The following is a 20,073-nucleotide window of genomic DNA, read 5'->3' as shown; positions in this document are numbered from 1 at the left end:
TGCATCTCTTATGAAATTTAGATGACTCAATGGGCAAACTGGACCCTAGCCTATCTTTTCCATTATAAAATGATTAATTTCCTGTACTTCTGTTATGATGGTTGGACCGTTTTCAGTAGTTTTCTCTCTCTATTTTTTATTCCGTTTATCGTCATTTTGATTTTTTTTAAAATGTCAAAAATGCTGGGAGTTGTAGTTTAACCAGGACAGAATTTATTGATTGATTGATTGATTGATTGATTGATTCGATCTATATGCCGCCCTTCTCCGGAGACTCAGGGGGCTTACAATGCATTAAGCAATAGCCTTCATACTTTTGTATATACCTGCTTAGTAGGGCTTTTGCCCCCCCCCCCAAGCGGTGTTCTTTTTTATACAAAGTCATCTTATTGCCCCCACAATCCGGGTCCTCATTTTACCTACCTTGAAAGGATGAAAGGCTGAGTCAACCTTGAGCCTGGTGAGATTTGAACTTGCAATAATTGCAGGCAGCTGGTGCTACTTAATAATTAAGCTGGCCTGGCCTAACTCTCCTCTTTTAAATTTTTAATTTGTGATTTTATAAATTGGGTGTTTTAATCCGTGTTTCAGCCAAAATATTTAATAATTTTAAGGGATTTTTTAATATTTGTATTATTTGTATTTTATCTTGGCTGTTCACCGCCCTGAGTCCTTCGGGAGTAGAGCGGTATAGAAATTTGATTAATAAATAAATAAATAGTATTTTAGTCTGCTGCGCCACCAAGACTCTAAAAGATTTACCATCTCTGCTAAAAGCATATAATATACTTTAGAAATAAATTTTGTGGTTATGTACACACAACATTCCTAAAATGGTTATTAAATAATTCACATTGCACAACTTATTGTTTTTCGTAGGCTTTTATGTGCATATTCTTTCTAGCCAAGTTTTACCTACGTAAACTTAGTTGTTCTAAAGCCCTAGGTTCTGTGAAATCTCATTCACAAGTTTCTGGGCCTTTTTTCTGCTGACAAACTGCAACTCTGTGTTGCTCTCTGGGAGACTCAGATAGCTATTTCTGCCTTTTAAGGCGTCGTCAGTGAGCCACACCCACTTCTCAGATATCCTTCCTGTAAAGGTACAATGTATCTTTTTTCTTCTTCGTAGGCTTTTATGTGCATATTCTTTCTAGCCAGGTTTTACCTACGTAAACTTAGTTGTTCTACAGCCCTAGGTTCTGTGAAATCTCATTCACAAGTTTCTGGACCTTTTTTCTGCTGACAAACTGCAACTCTGTGTTGCTCTCTGGGAGACTCAGATAGCTATTTCTGCCTTTTAAGGCGTCGTCAGTGAGCCACACCCACTTCTCAGATATCCTTCCTGTAAAGGTACAATGTATCTTTTTTCTTTTTCGTAGGCTTTTATGTGCATATTCTTTCTAGCCAGGTTTTACCTACGTAAACTTAGTTGTTCTACAGCCCTAGGTTCTGTGAAATCTCATTCACAAGTTTCTGGGCCTTTTTTCTGCTGACAAACTGCAACTCTGTGTTGCTCTCTGGGAGACTCAGATAGCTATTTCTGCCTTTTAAGGCGTCGTCAGTGAGCCACACCCACTTCTCAGATATCCTTCCTGTAAAGGTACAATGTATCTTTTTGCAGTTTGTCAGCAGAAAAAAGGCCCAGAAACTTGTGAATGAGATTTCACAGAACCTAGGGCTGTAGAACAACTAAGTTTACGTAGGTAAAACCTGGCTAGAAAGAATATGCACATAAAAGCCTACGAAAAAGAAAAAAGATACATTGTACCTTTACAGGAAGGATATCTGAGAAGTGGGTGTGGCTCACTGACGACGCCTTAAAAGGCAGAAATAGCTATCTGAGTCTCCCAGAGAGCAACACAGAGTTGCAGTTTGTCAGCAGAAAAAAGGCCCAGAAACTTGTGAATGAGATTTCACAGAATCTAGGGCTGTAGAACAACTAAGTTTACGTAGGTAAAACCTGGCTAGAAAGAATATGCATATATATGTGTGTGTGTGTGTGTGTGTGTGTGTGTGTGTGTGTGTGTATGTGTCCGTGTCCATTTATTTCTCTTCTCTGTTTCATCTCCAGGTAGCCTTGTTTTTGATTGACATGGAGGGCTCAATGGATATAGAGAGAAGCAAGGACAATGGTGTCAAGCTTTCAGCTTTCACCATGCTGTTAAGTTCCTATCAGGTAGAGTTCTAGAAACCAAATCATCCTTTTTTCCCTCTAGGCTGTAAAAATACCACATACTTACCATACCTTTGTTATGTTTCTTAATTATCTTTTAGATTCTTAATTTATCCCTTAACTTGAAGGATCCAGACCTGGAATACATGGAAGTGAGTTGGGTTTTAAATATTAAAAGTGAGGTCCTTGTCCAAGGGAGAGGTGGGAGACAGTGCAACATTATCAGGTAGAGGCGATATAAAAAATATTGCTAAAAGAAGGTGGCCTAAACCAAAGCCCAGACTTGGTATCCTTTGATTCAGGTAACCAAATTGGAAAGATCCTAGATTATTTTACTTGGTTCTCTTGACTGAATTGCAGGAATCTGTCAGCTGTGATACCCAAGCAGTTCGAATCAGTTTCAGCATACTACAAATAGACAATCAATGCCTTTGCAAAAGACTCCATAAATAGTAGGGTTATGCGGTACTTCAGATCCATTTACAGAAGATGCTGAGGAGGGTGAAAAATGGTAAATGTAATACCCTTTAAAGCACGTGTATCTTTTTCCAGGATATCTTATATATGATTGGCAAATAAATTTATGATTATGACTATGATATTTGGCAGCTACAGAAAAACCAAGTTAACCTTAGAAAAGATGTGGCTATTTTAAGAGTTTTGATGGGTATTTCAATCATACTTCAAAGAATCTTTTCCAAAGTGTTCCCAAAGTATTGCCAAGTCTCATTGTGGAGTAAATGTTAACAGGAATGTTAAACAACCAAGTCAGATTGCAAAAAAAAGCCATTTAATTTATTAGACACTATTAGGCACATTGACCTGCCAGAACAAACTGATTTCAAGACAGCTTTATTAATCTTTGTCCCAATGGAAAACATGGGCACCTAGTAGTTATTATCAGATCCCTGTTGCTCCTGTGTGTGCATTTGTGACCTACTCGCTCTTCCGTTTCCACAATGAAGACATCAAAATAGATCAGGGAAACCAGTCAGGAAATTTTCAAATTTACATGGTTGACTCAGCCATGAATACAATCACTGAACAAAGCTTGGATCCCCACAGCATGTTGATCTTAGATACCAAATTAACCCATTGTCTGAATCTGCACATCCACTGAATCATTAACTTACCTCTGGTGCTTGTTTCATGCAATTCACTGTGTCACAAAAACACTGTGTTACAATTTGGCATGTTGTACAAATGCAACTGATAATTCTTTAACTGATCTGAATAATTTGGTTGTCTCAATAACATTAAAAGTATTAGCTGGAAAACTAATATTGCTTTGTCTTTGTTTAAAAACAATAGGTTAAGTAATTTAAGGTGATTACTGTATTACATTTTAAAGGGTGAATAAATATACCCCCATCAGCTTAAATACAGTACTGTATTTAAGTATACTGTCCTGAATTCTCTGGAATAGGTCAGAATACAGATGTGACGTAAGACAAATTTGTAAATTTAAATAGGTATTATTGTTGTCTTAAAATAACAACAACAACAACAACAACAAATGACAACATCTTCCTATCCTGTGTTTTGCGGAAGGACTCAATAGGTGGATAAAAATGCCAAATCCAATTTAAACATCTGGATGGCTGTGCAATGAATCATTATCATATCATTTCTAGAAATATAATTTTTATGTGTCTCTTTATCTTTCCTGTTATCAGAAACTCAAGGTAGCCAACAGTAAAAACAATAACTCACAAAATCATTTATTTCCTAAATCACGTTTCAGTTCTTTATCTCTGCTACTGAGTGAATAGACAATTAATTTCAGTGAAATTCAATCACCTAATTTAGTAGTCATCTACTTCTTTTATCTCACAGATGTTTTTGTACATAGCGAAGTCTGTGGGCCATCAGTTCAAGCTAAAGCCTGTTCAGGTACGGAGTCCCATCTTTTTCCTCCTTTCTTTTTACATGTAATGTATATTTTCTCCCCCTCTTCCACTGACACCATTCCCTCAGGACTGTTGCTCTTATACATGGTCAAAGAGGCTCTTTGTTCCTGAATTCCTGTTCACAGCTAATGCCTCTTCATCTCTGTTTTCTTCTGCCTGGTACACGCATCTCTCTTTCCTTTTCTTTCATTGTGAATACCAATGAATTTTTTTTATGCACTGCTATTGAAAATGCATTATTTATCTCTATAATGTATTCATTTTTCATCTCGAGAAAGGACAATAATCTCTGAATAACGCTTTTTTTTTTAAAGAAAAAGTCAAAAATTGGATAGACCAGGAATATTTCCACCATATTCATAAAATAAGGGCTGGTTGAGTAGGATAACTTATTTTTCCAAAGCACACACCCGTTCCTTCCCTCACTGTGCTGTTGCTTTAAGAAAGTTTTCTCTGCTTGATTTGAATGTCAGAACCTAATCAGGCAGTGATAAAGTTAGTACAGAAAATGAGATTTTCATCAAAAGCATGGATAACAACCTCAGGTCCTGAGGCTTCGAGTTCCATTTTTCAGCAATAAGAAATTCTGTTCAGAATTATAATTTTTCCAAAATAGATGTTGTAAGCCATTGAAAGTCCAAAAGTTATATCTATCCAAAATGAGAAAAAAGCAACCCAAATGTTGCTATGATTCCCTTGGTGACAATAGCAATAGCACTTAGATTTAGATACTGCTTCACAGTGCTTTTACAGCCCTCTCTAAGCAGTTTACAGAGTCACCATATTGCCCCCTACAACCTGGGACCTCATTTTACCCACCTTGGAAGGAAGGAAGGAAAGCTGAGTAAACCTTGAGCCACTGGGACTTGAACTGACAAACTGCTGGCAATCAGCAGACAGCAGAAGTAGCCTGCAGTATTGCACTCTAACCACGGTGCCACCACATAGTATCATCAGCCCTACCTGTTGTGATCTTTGGAAACTGAAAAAGGGGAGGTTGTTAAAAAGAAACAGGAGTAGCCTAATTGCAATGTGAATGTCACTTATTTAACAAATGTTTCACTTAGCAATATAAATAAGGGAAAGTGTTGTCTTACTTTCACTGTAATTATGATATGCTTGGTAAATGATATAAATAAAATGAAAACCAATCTTTAAAAGTAGGACTGGCCTCAGAGAGAGGTCAGAACTAAAGCTCTAGGAGAACAGATTGTTTTCATTATTATTCTCCTGCCCTCTATAAGTGAAGAGATGAGGCAGCTTTGCTCCCCATTGGCTGCATAGCCTGGGACCAGAAGGATGGATGAGTGAATAAGATGAGGGATTTGCAGAGTAAGAAAGAATCTGATAAAGTAGGAAAGCCCTTAGAAGTTACAGGTAGTCCTCGAGGTATGACCACAATTGAGCCCAAAATTTATGTTGCTAAGTGAAACATTTGTTAAATGAGTTTGCCCCATTTCACAACATTTCTTGCCATAGTTGTTAAGTGAATCATTGCATTTGTTAAGTTAGTAACCCAGTTATTAATTGAATCTGGCTTCCTCATTAACTTTGCTTATCAAAAGGTCCCAAGAAATGATCACATAACCCCGGGACACTGAAACATCATAAATATGTATCAGTTGCCAAGCATCTGAATTTTGATAGTGTGACTATGGGAATGCTGCAGTGATTGTAGGTGTGAAAAACGGTCATAAGTCACTTTTTTTCAGTGCCATTGTAACTTTGAATGGTCACTAAATGAACTGTTGTAAATTGAAGACTAGATATTTCATCCAGGGCCTAAAAGTCAGCTTTGTTTAGTAGGGAAGGATCCTAGTTTCTCAGCAGTATGCATTATTCATCTGTCTCCCTGTTTTGGCAGCATTGATGGATATGCCAAATGCATCCTTTGGCAAGAGAAGGTGATAAGATTGAAAATAGTTCCTGTGGTTCTTTGTAATGGTAGAATCATCCCCATAACTTTGCAGCCCTATGTACAATCTGCTTTCTAACTCATCTTTGCTACAGTGTAGAGTAGGTTTCTTGCTTCCATGCATCCAGTGGACGTGTAGTGGGACCAGAATCGGAAGAAAGGAAGTCAAATTCTCTTGCTTTTTTGTTGCAGCATCTTGATCTCTTGGTTCGTGACTGGTTCTATCCTCCCACCTATGGATTCCAGGGTGGACAAGTTTATCTCCATGATATCATCCAGGTAAACCTATTATAGAAATTATAGAAAGATATCCTGTGTTGATAGTGAAGAGATTATCAGGAGTACATCTAAAGAAAAGAAACAGAGTGATTGTGAGGTGGTGTTACAATGGTTGCATCTTCTCCCTTCTATTTGTCCATTTAACTTCAGAAGCTGGAGGGTCAACCCAATCGGTATTCACGATCCCTGGAAATATTCAAAAGCACCAACACTTCTTGTTACCTGATGCCCTTCCCTGGCAAGGCGTTGGTGATGGGAACTGAAGGCACCATAGCAGGCAAGAATCTTTTTCTTTCCATTATACTTTCTTCATGTTCCTCCCACAAGTCTATTCATCTGGCATTTGCATGAATTTTAGGAAGGAATAAGCACAATGACTTCATTCTATCACAAGGAGGAACATTAATATCATAAATCCTTTCTGATTAACGGTGGAGTTTAAAAACAGTTAAATCAATTCATTCTTTGGCTTGAAATGGAACTGGGGAACTGGGGGAAACAAACTATGGAACAGGGGTTTTTTTTTTTTATATTATCATCGTTTAAAAATTGCTCTGAATCCAAAAGGCAATGTAAAATGACTCTGGTGAAGCCAACAAGATTTTCCACTTTCCCAGACTATTTTTTATGAAATAAATTCTTATTCTACAAATAATTGGTATGATCAAAATTCACTGAAACTTTGTTAAGTTTCTTTCTTTAAATTTCAATTTTCTATTATATTTCAACTTTCTATTATATTTACCTCGAGTTTCTATACAAACTCAAGGTAAACCGTTCCAAACTCGATTGCAGAAAATATGACTTCAGTAACAGAGTGGTCAATGCCTGGAATGCACTACCTGACTCTGTAGTTTCTTCCCCAAACCCCCAAAACTTTAACCTTAAACTGTTTACTGTTGACCTCACACTGTTCCTAAGAGGTCTGTAAAGGGCGTGCATAAGTGCACCAGAGTGCCTACCATCCCTGTCCTAATATTCCTTTTTACTTACTCTTTTCATGTATTCAAATTATGTTTATATTTTTTATTTGTAATCTTATATATGCTTGACAAATAAATAAACTTAAACTATTTGATATTTGTGGCTAATAGCAAAATATGCCTTTTTCTGAAAGGGCTCCTCATCCCTCCCTTACTCACGGTTGATAGATCAATTTTGTAAGCCCTCTGCTGCACTCATTTTCCCCAAAGCTTATAAGATTACTAAAAGTGCACAAAGCCTGAGTCTTGGAGATATTAAAAATATTCTAAAATAACAATTTCATTTCTCCAACCACCAGCACCCAAACACACTGCATATACAGGCATACATACTGAAGCAAAGATTTATCAGATAGGATAGCTCCCTTTTAAGGCCAAGTCAACACTCTGTTGCATTTTGGAGTCTTGGGCTTAATCTGGTTGCATTCAAATATTTTCAACCATTAACTCCAGAAAAAGTAAAAAAATAAAAATAAAAAATTGTGCTGGCCAGAACAGTCTGAATTGTTTTTTGCAGATATGGATGACGATTTTAGGGGATTCCTGAAGGATTATGGGAATCATATTGCCAGATCAGCTGGAATGCATGTACAGAGAAATCAGAACAACGAGCCTCTCACCGGGATAGAACTTGCTGATAAGATAAAGGTGAGAGTTATGGGAATCAAATGATGTAAGCAACCTATGCCTTTGTATAAGTGTTTGGCATATAGAGATTTCTATTATTGCATCCAAAATATATCAGTTTCTTGAGGTGTTTCTCAACTTCAGGAATTTTAAGATGCATGGACTTCAATTCCCAGAAGTCCCAGAAGCAGGGGTGAAATGCTCCCAGTTCGAACCGGATCTCCTGATCCGGTAGCGATGGAGGCGGGTGGTTCAGAGAACCGGTAGCAAAAGTCCCTGCCCCCCCCAATTGCCCAACTGAGCCGCGCAATCATCGAAGGCTTTTTTTTTTTATTTTTAAAAGCATATTTTCTACAACCTCTTTGTAGAAGCATTTAAAAATGCTTTTAAAAGTAAAAAAAAAAGGCTCTGATGATCACGCGGCTCAGCTGGCATCACCAGAGGCTTTTAAAAGCATTTTTTCTACAACCTCTTCGGCCAAAGAGGTTATAGAAAAAATGTTTTTAAAAGGAAAAAAAGCCTCTGCCAATCAGGCAAGTCAGCTGGGATCGTCAGAGGCTTTAAAAGCATTTTTTTACAACATCTTCAGCCGAAGAGGTTGTAGAAAAATAGTTTTAAAAGTAAAAAGAACAAACAAAGTTGGCCATGCCTACTCAGTCATATTACCCTCCCACACACACACCATGCCACGCCCACAGAACCGGTAGTAACAAATTTTACATTTCACCACTGCCCAGAAGTATTGGCTAGGGCAGGGGTCTCCAACCTTGGCAACTTTACGACTTGTGGACTTCAACTCTCAGAATTCTGGGAGTTGAAGTCCACAAGTCGTAAAGTTGCCAAGGTTGGAGATCCTGGACTAGGAATTCTGAGAGTTGAAGTCTACACATCTTAAAGTTGTCAAGTTTGAAAAACACTAATGCAATTATTCCTTCTCTAATAAAATTACTTATATAATATTATTTATTACAATTACATCTATGCTGTAATCTGTACTGTATAACACTATAACTCAACCTCAGCAAGGATTTCAACTCGCAGAATTCCCTAATTGGTGTGCTCTAAAACATACAGTACTTCTCCATTACTATCTACCAAACATTGATGTCTTCTTATATACAGGTAATCCATAACTGAGCCCAAAATTTCTGTTGCTAAGTGAGACATTTATTAAGTTAGGTTTGTTAGGTAGAGCTGTGGTCTAGAGGTGAAGCTCTTGCCTCATAATCAGGAGGTTGTGAGTTCAATCCTAGGTAGAGGCATATGTAGGGTCTCCTGCTTGGGCAGGGGGTTGGATTAGATGACCTGTAAAGTCCCTTCCAACTCTGTTAAAGTGAATTTTACCCCATTTTATGATGTTTCTTGCCACAATTGTTAAGTGAATTGCTGCAGTTGTTAAGTTAGCAACATGGTTGTTAAATGAATCTAGCTTCCCAATTGATTTTTGCTTGACTGAGGGTCGGAAAAGGTGATCACATGACCCCAGGATACAGCAACCGTCATAAATGTGAGTCAAATTGCCAAGAATCTGAATTTTGATCGTCATGGGAATATTGCATCAGTTGAAAGTGTGAAAAATTGTCATAAGTCACTTTTTTCAATGGTGTTGTAATTTTCAACGGTCACTAAATGAACTGTTGTAAATCAGGGACTACCTGTAGTCTATTCTGACAATTCCCCCCCCCCCGCCCCGCCTTTCTGGGAATTAAAAGTGTTGTCACTTTTAACAGCCAGCAGATGGAGCACTTACACTTTTCTAAATTGTCCTTTTTGTTTCTGTACATTTGTTTTCATTGTCCACTCCTTCCAAAAGGAACAACTTCTATCTTTTTGCTGCTAATGGCAGCAGAAAACATACATCTCCTATCTTCCCAATTACACCTATGGCAAGGTTGCTGCTTTATTGGCATCTAACTCTGCTACTCTAATGGTAGACAAAAGGTTTAAATGAGAGGGAAAGGAAGGCGCACAGAGATCTGAAGCCAGCAAGTTCAATCTTTGTGAGATGCCCTATTCCGGATAGGTGAAAAATGGTTATATGGAGAGGGACCCTAGAATCTGCAGTTTGGACTAAAATTGTATGTGTGAATTGACAGGCAAACAGGAAAGGTCCAGCACTGCCTGTTCAAAACATGATTTCACAGAAACTCAGAGTTAAAATCCGCGCTCATTTCAAAAATCCAGTTAAAAAATAAAGGGAAATAATCAAAGCCATTAAAAAGCGAAAGTTAGAGTATTTTGGACATGTGATGCGACACCCAGAAAAATATGGCATCCTTCACTTAATCCTCCAGGGAAAAATTTAAGGCAAATGAGGCCCAGGCAGAAGAAGAACATCTTGGCTTCAAAACCTAAGGGACTGGTTTGGACAAAACTCAGCAGCACTTTTTCATACGGCTGTTGACAAAAATAGGATTGCCAACATGATCGCCAACGTCCGATGACGGACATGGCACAAGAAGAAGAAGAAGTTAAAAACATCCAGGCAAATGATCCTTGAAGTACCACTTGAATACATTACACAAAGGGTAATTTAACTCCACTGCTGCTTGGCTCTGTTTGTAGCCAGTGGATATCTACCACATCAAGGTGTTTGTTCTGAATCTTACGGGGAGCTTTAGTCACACATTCAGTTGTTGTCTGGTTTGGTTTGAGCCTTGTTACTACAGACTCTGAAGGAAAGGAACATGGTTGCCTCCCTTCTTTTATCCGGTTATTAATGGGAGAAATCATGATATGCTTTGGCTTGACTTGGCGCACTGATGCAATTGATGTTCCCTCATAGCATGGCCAAAATTAATACAAGCCTAATGAGATCTTTATGCATGATGATACTGCGCCCCTCTAGCCTGCCTTGGCACATCTGTGAGTCTTTTCAGCAGTTGACATATGTGTTCCATATATGAGTTTTTGTGTGTTTGTGTGTGTTAAAAAAAAATCCTTCTCACCTCTATGGTTGGTATGCATCTTCCTCACTCTTGGGTCTTCTACCAGGACCCTTGAAGTTTGAGGGTTCTGAGTAGGATCCTAGCTGATCCTAGTATTGCACTTGATTAGACAGAGAGCTATGTTGGAGGCCCTCTCCCAGCTTAGGAGTCACAGCCCCACATGTTACCACTACAGGGTGCAATTCAGCCTTTACTTTTCACATCCTCCTTAGTTCCTCCATCGGGCTTAATACTTCTCTAGTTTCTCGTACTCCTTCTTCCTGATGTTGCTATCACTTGGCACCACTACATCTATCGCCACCATTGTCTTCTGGTCCTTGTCTACTGTCACAACACTAGTAGTAGTTCTACCTATTTGTAGTAATATATAATTTTATTCAAGATTTTTATATATGTAAAATATAAACATGAAAATATACAATGAAGTGTTGAAAAAAAACCCCTGCAAGGTAAGTATAGACTAGGGGTGTCAAACTCAATTTCATTGAGGGACACATCAGGGTTATGTTTGACCTTGCGGGGGGCAGGGGGCATGGCCAGCACAACATTACTATGGTGGCCTAAGCGCTCTGCCAGTGAAAACAGGCTCCCGAGCTCCATTTTTTACTTTTCTTGCTCTATATCAATGACTTATGTGATCAACTTAAAAGCAATTGCGTCCTTTTGGCCGATGATGTCAAATTATTCAATACTACAGATAATTCTATTGTTTTGCAAAGTGATCTTGACTATGTATCTGAATGGTCATCTATTTGGCAACTTCAAATTTCGATTAATAAATGCTCTGTCTTACATATTGGTAAGCATAATCAGAATATCAAGTATAAGCTAGGTGACATTGATCCAGCAGATGACCCTCAGTTTGTCAAGGACCTAGGTGTACTTATCTCTGACGACCTATATTCCAAAGTTCACTGTAACAGCGTTGCTAAAAAAGCATTAAGCATTTTAAGTTTAATTTTGCGAAGTTTTTTTCTGGAAACATTGTATTGCTAATTAGAGCTTATAAAACTTATGATAGAACAATTCAATTGTTCAACTGTTTGGAATCCCCACCATATATCTGACATCAGTACAATCGAGTGGCTTCAGAAGTATTTCACAAGAAAAGTCTTGCACTCTTCCGTGCACAATAGAATTCCTATGCTACTAGGCTCGAAATTCTTGGTTTGGATAACTTAGAACTGTGTTGCTTGCGGTCAGACCTAGGTATTGCATACAAAATTATACGTAGTAATGTTTTACCTGTAAACGACTTTTTTTGTTTTAATCTCAATAATACGCACAATAACAACCACTTAAACTCAATGTAAATCGTTCTAAATTTGACTGTAAAAAATATGATTTATGTAACAGAGTTGTCAAAGTCTGGAATGCTCTACCTAATCCAGTTGTCTCAGCTACAAATTTTCACAGTTTCAGTTGTAAATTCCGTGGACCTTACTTCATACTTAAGTGGTCAGTAGAGTAGATGTGCATAAGTGCACTCACATGCCTATCGTCCCTGTCATTGTTTTTTTTTCTTTTATTCTTGTTCTCATTTTTGTTTTGTTTGTTTGACAAATTCTAATAAATAAATAAAATAAATAAATGATATGGGAAAAATACTGTGCATTGATCTATCCATATAGTCCATGTGCAGGTAGGTTATAAATTTACTCTCTACATATCTGGAAGTATTCTGAATAGCCATCTAGGAAAGTCTTTTGTTAATCAATTTTTACATGTTTTTTATTCTTTCAGGCTTTGTCAGAACTCATGAAACAATATCACACTGGTTTTTCCTCACCCACAGAGGTACTGAGTTCTCCATTTTTTTTTCTGTATCTTTCCCCGGTATACACTTATAACTAGTTTGCACTTTTTAAAAAGAAAAACATCCTTCAGATCAAATTCCACATTTGAATAGAATTCTATTGGCCAAGTGTGATTGCTGATTCCATGAACACATCCAGGTTGTTTTCTGGGCAGCTATGTAGAAATGATTTGCTTTCACTCTTTTCTGTTTCATTTTGCTTTAATCTTAGCCTAACTTACAATTCTAATATTGTTGGGTGGGTTCCCAACAAGGAATCACAAGAGCCTGATAAACATAATGGGGCATGAAGAAGAGCAAAGGAATTTTGCTAAAGCTAAATTGGACTGGGCCTAGTTAGCATTTGGATGGAAGAACATCCATTTATTGAATTCTATAGAGCCGTGGAAGATGGGATGAGGCCATCATAAATAACTTGTTAGATATGCCTTTGGAGGTCCATAGCAGGAAATCCTATTTCTGATAGTGATAGATTAACCAGTGGGACAGCTTGACTTCAGAAGTTGGAGGTGCTTCACCACTGGAGGCCTTTAAGAAGAGACTGGACAGCCACTTGCCTCAAATTGTATAGGGTCTCCTGCTTGAGCAGGGGGTTGGACTAGAAGACTTCCAAGATCCCTTCCAGCTCTATTCTGATTGATTGGATTCTGCAGTTGTAACCATTTCCATTAAAAAGGAGCAGTTATGAAGCTAAATAGCTGACATGAATGGACCTGCTACACAATCCAACTTTATTCCTTTCCTTGTCTCTTCTGGGATGTGAGGGAACTCAAGGAAAGATTAAAATTTTCTGTAGCCACATCTGCTAATATTTCCTTTTTCCTTCTTCTCAGATGATCTATACCTTCAACCAGAACAACAATAAAATGTTCCAGATGAAATTTAAAAAGTTCATCCAAAAGCAGGTAGGACAAGCCCAGTTTTATTATAGTTTTAATTTTTTAAAAGGCAAAAAATGATGATTCTGAAAATGCAAATACTTGGAATATGTTAGAGAGAGAACAGATTTCTATGGTTTGCCTACTGTAAATTGGCATGTAGTGAAGGTGAAAGGATTGACATTTAGTCAGTATGGTAGACTAGAATCAGAGATGTAATAGAAACCAGAGGGATGAGCTTTTAAAGTTCAAGTCCAGATAAGGACCAGAATTTTGGTTGCTAAACGATGTGGTCATTAAGTATGAAATCATCCGTGATCAGATCCCTGTTTTACAAACATTTTTCCACAGTTGTTAGGCAAAATATCATAATTAAGCTAATGACTTGTTAAATGAATTATGTGGTCATTAAGTGAATCTGGGTTCCCCCATTTGACTTTGTTGAAAACTACCGTATTTTCCGGCGTATAAGACGACTTTTTAACACATGAAAATCTTCTCAAAAGTCGGGGGTCGTCTTATACGCCGGGTGTAGTTCTCCTGTAACCAGGCAGACCAGCCCGAAAGGCTCTGACGAGCCTTAAATGGCTCTGGCGATCCCAGCTCTGGCGATCCCAGCTCTGACGATCCCAGCTGAGTTCCCTGCAACTCAGCTGGGATCGCCAGAAACCACGTAAAAGGGAAAAAGTTTTTTCCCTTTTACTCTGAGGATCCCAGCTCTGACGATCCCAGCTGAGTTCCCTGCAACTCAGCTGGGATCGCCAGAAACCACGTAAAAGGGAAAAAGTTTTTTCCCTTTTACTCGGAGGATCCCAGCTCTGACGATCCCAGCTGAGTTCCCTGCAACTCAGCTGGGATCGCCAGAAACCACGTAAAAGGGAAAAAGTTTTTTCCCTTTTACTCTGACGATCCCAGCTCTGATGATCCCAGCTGAGTTCCCTGCAACTCAGCTGGGATCGCCAGAAACCACGTAAAAGGGAAAAAGTTTTTTCCCTTTTACTCTGAGGATCCCAGCTCTGACGATCCCAGCTGAGTTCCCTGCAACTCAGCTGGGATGGCCAGAGCCATGTAAAAGGGAAAAAGTTTTCCCCCTCCAGCTTGCTTACCTCAGCTGCTAATCGCAACGCTTGCCTTGCTTTGCTTGCTTGAATCTATTCAGGCAAGCAAGCAACTCCCTGCCTGCAATCAAGCAAGGAGTTAGTTGTGGACTTCAACTCCCAGAATTCCTCAGCCAGCAAAGCAAAGCTGGCTGAGGAATTCTGGGAGTTGAAGTCTACAAGTCTTAAAGTTGCCAAGGTTGGAGACCCCTGTTCTATTGGGTAAGTTTTTTTCCCCTTTGGGAGCTTTAAAAAAAATAGTCAATTGGGGTTTTTTTAGTTGTTCTTTTTTAGACCTAGCCATTTAGGAAGCTGTTTAGGAAGTTTTAAATTTAGCTTTCATATAAAAATAAAAATAAAATAAAATAAAATAATATTTGTGCAGCTTTCTGAGATTTAGTGTGTTTCTGTAGTGTTTCACTCCAACTACACAAACACACAAAATCTCACAAAGCTGCATGTGGAATTTTGTGTGTGTAAAGTGTGAAAGTTGGTTTTTTGGACTTTTTGTGGCTGTGTGAGGTTCCTGCTTGTTGCAGGGGCCATTTTGGGTCTAGCACAGCTGCTTTTACATTGTGGGTGAGCCAGTTGATGTTTTTTAATTTTTATTTGGTGTGCATTGGAAGAGGGGCAGTCTTATATGGCAAGTATAGCCCAAACCCTATATTTTAACAGGAAAAGTTGGGGGTCGTCTTATATGCCCAGTCGTCTTATACGCCGGAAAATACGGTAACTAGATCACAAATTGCAGTCCTGTGATAACAGGATGCTGCAACTATTGTAAATGCAAGCTGGTTGCTGAGCTTCCAAATCATCACTTAAATTCAAGAACAAGCTATAAGTCACTTTTTTCAAAGCTATCGTAACCCTAAACTATCATTAAATGAACAGTCATAAATTGAGGACTACCTGTAGTGGTGTTAGTAAGTATTTAAATACAGAAAAAGGAAATCAAATGATTTTTGATTGATATTGTCTGAGGATGGACTGTGTTTTGCAAAATTTAGTAGATAAACCATTGATCCCTGGTGGTGCAGTGGTTAGATACAGTATTGCAGGCTAACTCTGCCCATAACCTGGAGTTCAATCCTGACAGGGCTTAAGTTTTGACTCGGCCTTCCACCTTTCTGAAGTCAATAAAAAGAGGATCCAGATTGTTGGGGGCAATATGCTAAACCTCTCAGAGAGTGTTGTAAAACACTATGAAGCAGTATATAAGTCTAAGTGCTATTGCTATTCCTAGACCCATAAAACAAATTAAAATATTTTGGCAGTTCAAAAGCTTATCACACAGGTATGGGTTTGTTTGTTAGTTAGTTAGTTAGTTAGTTTCAGCTTAATTGACCAGAAAAGACTATTGGGAATATAAAATGGCAAATATAAAAAATCTGGGGGCCTTAGATATAAGGGCATATTAAGTATATGATAAATAGTGGGATAATAAGAAGCAGCATTGTTATGAATCATGAGATGATTAATATTTTCAGTTTTCTCCATCTATTTCTGTACTACCCTTTCATCTTCAATCTTAGGATGAAATCTCACGTTCAATGTTGGGAAGCCTACGTGTGTCCCCAAATTCGATGACTAAGCGCTTAAAGGAGAAGCAAGAGAAACTGCTCCAACAGTTCCGAGACTCATTTCAGGGTGATGAGCCACATCAGACAGAATTTTTAACTTGCCTGGACTCATACCAGAAGTGTGAAGCTAAAGATTTCTTGGAAGATTATAGACGCCGCTTCAAATCCTCTGCTATCAAAGCCGGAGTAGCCATTGGGGTGGGTGCTGTGGGGTTAGCTGGTGGAGCTGTTGGAGCTGGTATAGCAGCAGCCTTGTTGGCAGGGGAAGCCATTGTGCTGGGCACTGGTGCTACTTTTGCAATTGGGACTGTGGCTGGGGCAAGCACATTTGGACTGATTGGGGGAGGAGTGGGAGCTGGTGTGGGGAGCTGCATGTGGGATTCTAAAGACAATGATAACAAGAATGATAATGATGATGAGACAGAAGAAGAACAGGAGGAGGAAAATGTGTCAGATGAGAAAAGTCTTATTAACTGATGAGGTTCATCTTAAGAATTAAAGCCCCACACGTCCTTCATTAAAGAACAAATACCTGCTATAAAGACATAAATCCCAAGAGACTAGTCTCATGTGCGCTCCTTTGTCTCAAGAACTATGGAGAATTAGTTATTCTGTGACCATTCTGGGATAGCCATAAAATAGCATAGTTCCAGCACAAAAATTTGGACTTGCAAGTGACAATAAAAGACAAAAGCAAATGCTTCATATAGCAGCAATTAAAAGAATAATTATTTCCTCTGTATCTCTCCCTCCCACTGGGGGAAGGGGGAGTGCTCCAGTGAATTACCAATAGCATGTTTCTCCTGCTCTAGCACCTATTCTGAGATATAGAATAAAGGAGAAAAGGAAATTACATCCAGGGCATCAGCTGTAGACATGGAGCTACTTAAGGATATCCATTCTGCAATGGTCTGCTTTGGATCAAAATCTAAAACAGACTAAAGTGGGCTTTGTTGTCATCTCAAAATTTATCACTAGAGGCAATTCCTTCACAGAAAGATGGAGCTGCATCAAAGGTTAAATGTGTGATTTATGTTGTGTTACAGTTACAATACTTCCTGAAGGGAAGGCCCTTCGCTTGATCTTTCATGCCCCAGTCATCTCCTGTCTGGATTATTGCAATGCACTCCACATGGGGCTACCATTAAAAATTATTCAGAATCTTCAGTTATGTGAGCTGCATTGGGTGATGGGTTTGTTTCCATATCCAATTCAAGCTGCTCATTATGACCTTTAAATTTCTATATGGCAAAAGGCCAGATTACCTGTCCAATTCTGCAATTGTCTTTATTCCATTATATTGATCTGCCCCACCTGGTCAGGCAAAGAAGGCATGCTGCAGAACCCATTAGGTAAATAATTTTGACTGGTGGGCTCAAGGAAGAGAGCTTCCTCTGCCATTGTCCTCATTCTTTGGACATTCTCTCCCCCAGAGGTGAGGCAGGCCCCCACTTTCCTGGCTTCTCATAAATGCTTGAAGACCTGGCTGTTTATCCAGTTGGGCCCCACAGATGAGCACACAGCCATGGGGCCAGCTGGCACCCCAAAGCCTTTCCCTGCCTTTTTAATCTTGAACTTTAACTATTCTGTTCCTGCTTTTAATTCTTTTTATTATAATATGTATAGCTTTTATGGTTTTTATATCTACTTATACCCTGCTCAGAATCCCTCCACGAGAGAGATGGGCAATTTGTAAATATTATATGATATATTATGTATTATATCATGTAATATATATGATATATTATATGATATAATATGATTCAAGATTCTGGTGGTCACCTTAAAAGCAGTACATTGACGAGACCAAGTCAACTGATGGTCCAGTGAGAACAGGGAGACAAGGCCTGTTAAAAGTCCTTGTACTGAGAGAATATCATGTTCATGGTTCCCATTCCTAAACTCGGGTTCCTAATCTGAGGCCGCAGCCCGTTACTGGTCCACGGCCTATTCGCAACGGGACTGCATGAGTGATCTGTTGCATGCACATGTGCGAACGTGCACTGTCCTACTTGCATGAGCGTTGGGGTTTGCAGCCTCATGTGAGCAATGGGTGCTCACACACACGCAGGTCCTGCTTTTACCATAAAACCATCACCTCTTTTCCTCCTCTCCCCACCTCCCCCACTCAGGACTGCCAACCTGGAAAGACTAGAGAACAATGCCTAAGTTTTCTCAGTGGTAGCAACCTCTTTTGCAAATACCTTTCCCAAAACATACATTCCCAATAAATTTTCAGAGAATTTTAAAGACTCTTGGAAGATATTTAGGAGAGAGATGAAATGCTGGGTTCTAGGATCATAGGATGTTCTTTGTGGTTCCATGTTTTTAAGTTGTACTACTGTAATAGATTGTTGATAATGATGGTGACTGATGGATAACAAACTAAACATTTTTTTTTTACAATAACATAAATACTGTGGCTATATTGGCTGCACATTTACCAAAAAAGTTCCTTACTGACCTTATGATATACTGAATCTTATGATATTACCAGAATAATAAAAAAAACTTCTAATTTTTTTAACATTGATGGTTTGTATTTTAAAGGCTTGTTTTTATATGTGAATTGTTTTCATATAATTATACTACACCACCCAGATCATTTTGCATTAGATGGACAGCTCTATAAATTTATTTAATAAATAAATCCTAAGTCTCTAACCGGAACTTTAATTTCCAAAGAATACCAGTCAAATACAAGATTTGGTTTGTTATTTGTATTGTTATAGGAAACTTGATGGGGGAATGAGTAGAGGGACTTAATTTTTCCCAGAAAGGAAAGGAAACCCAGTTCCTACCAGTTTCCTTTATTGTGTTCTATTGCCTTAAATAAAATTTCTCTTAGCTTGCCTAAATGCCAGAAGCAAACCAAGGTAGTTTGTTGCAGAACGGTTTAATTGATGTATTTTCAAGTTCCTGGTTATTCAAAGAGCAAATCCCCCAGAATCTTTCTTAAAACAATGATAATCTGTGTTCAGGATGACAAATTTTCTCTGTTCACCCAGAATATTAAAGGCATCTCATGTTTCTCAACACCAAATGAAGATCACCAAGAAATTTCGTCCCACTGCTTCTGCTGTCATTGTAGTATCACCATCCTAATCCAGATGATCCCTTAAATGCTTTAGTAGAAGTAAAAAAGAAAAATAATCATTTATAACTACTCCCCCTCTGCCAGGCTACAAAAGAAAAAGAAGCTCTCCTGAAGAAAGAGGAAAATTGCTTTGCAGATCCATGGGTGATCTGAAATTGGAAGCTTGGACAGCTACCAGTATTTGTTTGAGGAGGTGTGAGGATTTCTGATGTGAGTGGGGCTTGGACTAAAGGCTCTCATACAACAATTTGATTCTATAATTCTATTTTATCCAGGATCTTCCCAGACAATCCAGATGTACTTTCCATAACAGCTCAAGATTACAGTGTCAGTCCTGGAGGCCATCTTTTTCTTTGGATCTTTTTATTGGGATAATCAGCCCTTTATCTTTGATGCCACATGCACAGTTTTGTTTCTAGGTTACCTTTGGGAGGATTTGCAGAAGGTGCGTCAGATCCCTCAGTTGACACGTGGTATTGGAAGCTACCAAGCAGAGAATAAATTTGTTGCTATCATGCTTGGGTCTGTAGTGGGAGGAAAGCAGTGGGAATGGAGTTTCTCTTATCTCTGTTGGTCAGAAAGTGACTGGATCATCTCAGGCACATATGGATACTGAGGAGGACAGAATTCCTCCTCCCAACCCCCAAGATGGGTGGGCAATTAATTTTCCCAAGGGGTTCCCACCAAAAAGAATATAACAAATAGAAGACTTTTGTAAAACTATAAATAAGCAGTGATATTTACTCTTTCCAGTCAAGATTTAACATGTT

General features: G+C 38.6%; 1 protein-coding gene across 3 annotated transcripts in view; it reads left to right on the top strand.

The window, feature by feature from the left end:
• LOC132712168 (RING finger protein 112-like) overlaps positions 1-18,733 on the top strand; it is a 33,140-nt gene extending 14,407 nt beyond the window's left edge. For all 3 annotated transcript variants that reach the window (XM_087891920.1, XM_060692730.2, XM_087891921.1), the window contains 9 exons: positions 2,072-2,176; positions 2,275-2,325; positions 4,010-4,066; positions 6,191-6,277; positions 6,428-6,554; positions 7,778-7,908; positions 12,579-12,632; positions 13,485-13,556; positions 16,159-18,733. In XM_087891920.1, coding sequence (XP_087748046.1) covers positions 2,072-2,176; positions 2,275-2,325; positions 4,010-4,066; positions 6,191-6,277; positions 6,428-6,554; positions 7,778-7,908; positions 12,579-12,632; positions 13,485-13,556; positions 16,159-16,683 — 1,209 coding nt within the window. In that variant the 3' untranslated portion in view covers positions 16,684-18,733. The remainder of the gene's footprint in view (positions 1-2,071; positions 2,177-2,274; positions 2,326-4,009; positions 4,067-6,190; positions 6,278-6,427; positions 6,555-7,777; positions 7,909-12,578; positions 12,633-13,484; positions 13,557-16,158) is intronic.
• Positions 18,734-20,073: the final 1,340 nt, after the last annotated feature.

This window comes from Pantherophis guttatus, chromosome 4, assembly GCF_059756535.1.
Source record: "Pantherophis guttatus breed Tessera chromosome 4, ASM5975653v1, whole genome shotgun sequence".
Lineage (NCBI taxonomy): Eukaryota > Metazoa > Chordata > Lepidosauria > Squamata > Colubridae > Pantherophis > Pantherophis guttatus.
Note: the sequence above shows the minus strand (reverse complement) of the source record. Positions and strands in the feature narration are given on the sequence as shown.